This window comes from Limulus polyphemus, unplaced genomic scaffold, assembly GCF_000517525.1.
Source record: "Limulus polyphemus unplaced genomic scaffold, Limulus_polyphemus-2.1.2 Scaffold4631, whole genome shotgun sequence".
NCBI lineage: Eukaryota > Metazoa > Arthropoda > Merostomata > Xiphosura > Limulidae > Limulus > Limulus polyphemus.
Window position 1 is genome coordinate 44,859 of NW_013670241.1, and position 6,953 is coordinate 51,811.

The window sequence follows — 6,953 nt, forward strand, 5'->3', positions numbered from 1 at the left end:
ACACTTAATTTGCACAGTCACGCTATAACTTAAACAAAAGCTATAATTCACAACGAACGAACGATTCACGCGCTTGACTCAATTGTCGTCTTTATCTCTGTCTGCAATTCAATTCCATTGTTGCCGTCACTTCTTGGCGGTCTTATATACAAGAATACTGCATATCTAGTAAACACTCGAGGCTTCGCGAAAGGGCATGCATTTTCTAGAAGCTCACGACGTGTTACTAGCGTCACGTGACTTCCGCTGTCGTAACAATATATTTAATTTTTTACTCTTTCTCAAAGGTGGATGTATAGGGACCTTGAATAATCAAATGGTGTTGTTTGTATTTTATGTTAAATTCGAAGCTTTAGCTTTATTTTTACTGTTTTAAATAGTTTATCTTTAGCTACACGTCATCAGAATATGTGTAATTTCACTCCTAAAGGTTTTGTTCAACGAACGTGCCCAACTTCAATAATACTCTCTGACTGCAGGTCAATTACTCACTGTCTACACACACATTGTTCCGTCACGTTGTCACCCTCTTATATGTATACCAGTCTACCCTATATCTAGTAATCTCCCGACTATTCCCGAAGGTTCGAAAGAAGTGGCGTGACACTAGTCACGTGACCTCGCTGACGCAACACTATAAATCACAGTGATTCACACACTTTACTTACGGTGTCTACTGTTCACTTGACTCAATTATCTATCTCTTCAATCTATCTGCATATTTCTCAATCGCTGGCTTTATTTGCCGGGCTTATATACTAAAAAAGAGGGCGCCTGGAACAAACTATAGTTGCCAGGAAAATTCATGATCCTTCTAGAAACTCCAGCACACATGTTCCCAGGGTCGGGTGACTTCCGCTGTCGTAACAGTATTAATTGCTAGGAATAGATTTATTATGAAGGTTATAGTCCCCTGATGTGTTTATTTTTTCCTGAAGGGAATAAATACATTTTTTAAACTGTTTCTCAACGATGGTTTAGAAATATTTCAATCCTGTTATTTTTAAACCAATAGAACTGGAAAATATAGGCTTCTGACAATTTCAGTTTGAGTTTACCTAGCTGAATTGATGCTACAGTTCTTCACTGGTCATTGTGCGAGTTTGGGTTAACTTGAGTTATATGTTTTTTTCATATTATTATTATGATAAAGCACATATATATATGCATACTAAGTTGTAAACTGATAATACTATGTGACACTGATCAGAGAATTTTTTAATAATCAATTTACTGATTTGTTTCTATATCATTCGCTACCGTAACGTCCATCACATTAAGTAATTTTATGTTTATTACCTGTGGTAATGTTCAGTGTAAAAACAAAACAAACAAAAACATTGGACGAGGGCGCTCAGTTTATACGTAAAATACACAGAGGGTATCTACAATAATTATTAGGTGTAATTGCAATACTGATAGTATTTTTGTTTAGTTATTTTTTTTGTACGACTCATATGTTATTAGGTACTCTGTAATTAATATAGTGACTGGTAGATCCACAAGCAATTTGATGCATAAATAGTCTAGAAAAGATTGTTTAAAAACTGATGGCTAATTACAAAGTTAAGAGTTTAAAACAACAAGTTTTAAACATTAGAAAGAATTATGTTTTTCACATTCACACAAGTTTTACTACGTATAACTGATAAAAACTTGTATGAAGTTTTAAACGCCTTCGTTCATGTTCGACAGTCCCCAGTAGATTTACGGACTTCAAAAGTTAAAATCCAGGGTTCGATTTCCTACGATGAATAGAGCGGAGATAAATAATTTTGTAGCATCTCGCTGACAAAAACAACACCAATCATGTTTAACGTTAGCATTGCTGACTTGAAGCACAAAGAGTAAAAATGCTCTGTTGTAATGTAAGTAGTTTTTGCATAAATGACCAAATTGTATACCCATACTTTCACGAAAAGAAACCATTCAAATAAAAACTAGGCATTAATTATTTTTGAAAATATTACAAGTAAGTTATTAGAAGGAACATTCCATATTCAATAAGAATACATTGTTTAACACTTTTTTGAAATCCCGTTACTTTATGATTTTTTATTTCGTAATAATATATATATAAAAGTTTCTTGTTTTCTCACCAGGGTTCTTAAATCGCCTGTATGTATATGTAACATAAATTTTGTTATTATAATGTCGGTTATTTGTCTTCCCATGTTTTGGAACATTCATAAGGGATTGTGTGGACATTATATATATCGAGTTAGGCCAATTTTTAAAATAGGAGTAGAAACCGCTAAACATTACGAATGGCACCTAAGACCGTACATTACAGTTAGGCCTAACATACCGGCTACACGTGATAAAACTAAAAGTGTGCATGTTGGAATCACAGTGCAAGATTCGCGAGTAAAATTTAACAAGGAAATCAAAAAGGGTAAGTCATCAAAATTATTTTTATTATGCTGATTACTATTTTGTAATGACATAAGTATCATTTTGCCCATAAAGTAATTAATAAAGTGGTTAGAGCAAGCTGCCTATCTAGATTAAGAAGGAAAAAATCAGTCCGATAATGAGCTATTTATAATATACTGTTATTGTTAGGGTAGCTATAATTATACTATAGTATAACTTAAAAATTGTAACTTAAAATTCTTTACCAATGACAGCGTATTGAAATTTAGAATATCACTATATTACTATTAGTGAAAAGAACTTGAAGGCATTTTATTTTTTAGTAAAAAACGTCAACAATGAGTAGCATTAAATCAATCTAACAGTAACTGTAATATATCGAAAATCAGTCAAGTATATTTGACATACTTAGAAATATGAAACCTAAGCATAACCTCTAACATCTTTAAAATTATATGTTTCTGAGAATAGGAGAGTTGCTAATATTACTTCACTTCAAAACTCAAAGTTTCTGTTAATTAATTGATCCCACAATTGTATTTGCTCTTTTCACCACTTCCAAATATTAGATTAAAGGCTTGAGGCTTTTATTGATCATCACACCCAAATCCTTCTTATTTTTCTCCTACACCAATAATATATTTCCGAGGTTCTGTATCAATGAGGAATTTTATTTTATGCAGATTAGCTCACATAGCAAGATGTCCAAGTCTTACTGCATTGTGGAAGCAGTTTCCAAAAGATTTAGAAATGCTATGTTTATGTAGTGGTCCATATTATTAACATAGATGATAAGCAACAAAAATTAGTTTCATATGTGTTATTTAAAAACAAGATATAATAGATTAAAAAGTTTGTAACAGACAATGTAACTTAAAATATGTTGTTTTTGTAATTCTCTGTGTACGTGAAGGGTGTTACTGACATCCCTTGATTACTTTCCCTTCTTAGAGTGGATATACTTAATCAAATTGCATGACATTTTGTAAAAACTTACTAAATTCATATTCCTTTTGATACTTTATTTTGATCATTGTAGTAGTCACCACTTGGAGCCATAAATTTTAAGAAATGACAAAACATTGACAGTTATACTTTTGTTAACAATATTCTTGGTTGAGATTAGAGCTGGATGATTAGCACAATTAATTGATGTAATTAATTACATCAGTTAGTATCATGTAAAATATTCAATTAACTGAAACTATTTAAGTAATCAAAATATTGCCATTATGACTTATTATTTTCAATTAATTCAATTAGTGTTATGACTCACATAAAGCTATGAAGTTACCAACAAGTAGTTGGACACACACTACTCACCTTTACACATATCTATGTAGTTACTAGTGATATAACTAGCTAGGTTGTTGTAGTGTGTGCTGTAGGTAAATTAATGACATGCTAGTATTGAGTCAAAAGACAAAATATGTCAGAGTTATTTTAATGAAGAAAAATTTCAAAAGTAAGCTGGAAATCTGAAAAATTCTTAATTTGAGTATGTAAATTTATAGGATAGAATAAAATAATAACATTTTAAACAAATGTGTGTGTGCGTGTGATGGTGAAAAATATAGCTTTCATATACGTTAGAGGTGGATGGTTAGGTTGTACTGTTCAGATTATTATAAATCAACCATTAATCCCAACAAGATCAAGAGGAGGCTAAAAATTTTAAAAATTCACAAAAGTTTAAAGATATAATGTTTATATCATTTAAGAAAATTGTTTGGGTAATTTTAAATACCAAATGACTTTTGTATGTGCTGTGAAAATTATATGAAAGGTATACACTTAAAGCCCAAGCAGACAGTAAGTTTGTGGTTCAGTAAAAGAGTTGTGTTTGGTAGGAGTAAGAAAAAACTGACCTTTACAGTAAAAGGAGGCAGTCATGCACCTCTTTATTTAAAGCTTAAAACCTGTTATTTACCAATATACAAATTAACATTTCCAGCCTCTTCTTTTCAGTGTTTAACAAGTTAAGATCCTTCCCATAATAAGTAGACCAAACCTGCATAAAAAACTGCAGATGAGATTTAACTAGAGGCTTACAGCATATAATAATGTTTTTGGTTATAAACTCAAAATTCCTAGAAAATGAACGAAGAGCTGTGTTTGCTTTTTCCACTACAGCTAAATGCCGAACAGAGACTTTAGCCTTTTTGTTTCATCAGTTACACTTTGTATTTTCTTCTGCATCACCAGTGCATCTTTGACACATGAAGCGAGTCCTTTCTCAGTGTCCGTACCTCAAGTGCATTACTTTATGATTGTCAGTATTAGAACTAATTATGTATTTTCAGGTCCATTTTTTTGTGAAGATTATAGGATTGTTAGTAAAAATTTATAAATAGTATTTTCCAAGAAGTTATTCACATTATTAACAGAAATAATGAATAAAAAAGGCATTAATACAGACCCCTGAAGATCTCAGTTTGTCATGTATACTCACATTCATAAAAATGTTTTTTTTTTCACCATTGTTTTATATTGTGAGGGGTTACATTAGTCATACACTTTCATTTGAAAACCATATTAATTTATCACCTTAGTTTTCTGTTTCAAAGTAACTAGTCATATACTCTCATTTGTAAAAATGTTCATTTATCACCACAGTTTCCTACACTAAGGTTCTCCTGTAGTAATATGTACTCTCATTTGAAAATGAAAAAAAACATTTAAGCAGTGCCAAATGTCTGTACATGTAGAGGAAAATTGACATAGTTAAACTTGTTAACACAATTACTTAGAGGTGATAAAGATTAATCTGAATATTCTCTTCCTCATATCTGTTACCAAATTTCAGTTAGAAGTGTGAGACTAGACATTACCCATACTGAGCATGTTCAATTATATGTAAAAGGGCTTTTAGTAGGAGGATTAATGCTATCAGTGTATGAGGATTTTGTTGTGGCTGAATGTGGAAACTGAAGTTTGTGCATATATGAAATAATTGTCTTTATGAATATTAAATGTATAATACACCAAAACTGATAAAAATAGTGCATTGTAATTCAAAAGTTGTGACTATTTTGCACAAAAATAATCTTTAAAAGTAGTTTTTTAACAGGATTGTCAATTTTACAAAAAAGAAATGAAACAACCCAGAAAACTAACCTGGTAAACCTCATTACACGATCTACGTTTGGTCCTATGAAAGAAACAGCTTTCCTAAAGCTAATTCATGTATGTTCGTACGGTACCAGAAAAACAAAAGAATCAGTGGCAGCTGATGAATGTATCTCAGAGAAACCTGGTGATGAACAAAAAATTATTGAAGATAATATGAAGAAACTATCTCTTATTCAGAGATATAAAAAAATGTTGAAGGAATATTGGTATGTTCTGATACCTGTCCACTGTGTAACATCCTTGGTTTGGATTAGTAGCTTCTACTATGCTGCCAAGTGGTAAGTTTTAATTATATTTAAATGTTTTTATTAAGTATATATATATATATATATATATACATACATTCCTTGTTACAAGTTATGTATCATATAATTACCAAGAAGTTTTAATCAATGAGGTTGAGATGCATTCTTTAGAATTACAGGTACTTTATATGAATCGGTTGTTGAAGGAGGTTCTGTAAAGTCTAAATACTAATTCTTATCATCTGTATTATTTTTCTCTCTAAGTATATATAGGTATAGAATGAGATAAATTTCAGGATTTAAGTAACTAAGGAAGTAATTTTGGCATACCATTACATACCACAGGTGTCTTTCTGTAAACATTTAATAAACTTGTGATAATCCTCTAACTCAGACAAAGATTAATATACCACAGTTGTCACTTTGTGAAAACGTAACTTGTGATAATCCTTTAGTTTAGGTGAAGGTTACACCACAGTAGTTATTCAGTAAAAGATTAATAAACTTGTGATAATCCTCTAGCTAAGGTAAAGTTTAATATACCACAATTGTCATTCTTTAAAAACTTAATAAACTTGTGATAATCCTTTAGTTTAGATGAAGGTTACACACCACAGTAGTTATTCAGAAAAATATTAATAAACTGGTGATAATCCTCTAGTGTAGACAAAGGTTACATATGACAGTTTTCACACTGTAAGAGCTAGATAAACATGCTTGATGCTGTGTCTTTGCCACCGTGAGTTCAGTCATACACAAGTTGAATGGTATAGAGAGTTCTACAAGTTATTATGAGTTGGCTAGTTTGGTAAAGCTGCAACTAAACTTGTTTTGTGTTCCATCAGACAACTGTAGATTGTAATAACAGTAGCTTGGTAAAGCTGCAACTAAACTTGCTTTGTGTTCCATCAGACAACTGTAGATTGTAATAACAGTAACTTGGTAAAGCTGGAACTAAACTTGTTTTGTGTTCCATCATACAACTGTAGATTGTAATAACAGTAACTTGGTAAAGCTGGAACTAAACTTGTTTTGTGTTCCATCAGACAACTGTAGATTGTAATAACAGTAACTTGGTAAAGCTGGAACTAAACTTGTTTTGTGTTCCATCAGACAACTGTAGATTGTAATAACAGTAACTTGGTAAAGCTGGAACTAAACTTGTTTTGTGTTCCATCATACAACTGTAGATTGTAATAA

The 6,953-nt window shown here is 31.3% G+C and overlaps 1 protein-coding gene across 1 annotated transcript in view; it reads left to right on the forward strand.

The window, feature by feature from the left end:
* Positions 1–2,106: 2,106 nt before the first annotated feature.
* LOC106471451 (protein FAM210A-like) overlaps positions 2,107–6,953 on the forward strand; it is a 15,770-nt gene continuing 10,923 nt past the window's right edge. The window contains exons 1-2 of the mRNA XM_013932055.2: positions 2,107–2,395; positions 5,447–5,786. Coding sequence (XP_013787509.1) covers positions 2,152–2,395; positions 5,447–5,786 — 584 coding nt within the window. The 5' untranslated portion in view covers positions 2,107–2,151. The remainder of the gene's footprint in view (positions 2,396–5,446; positions 5,787–6,953) is intronic.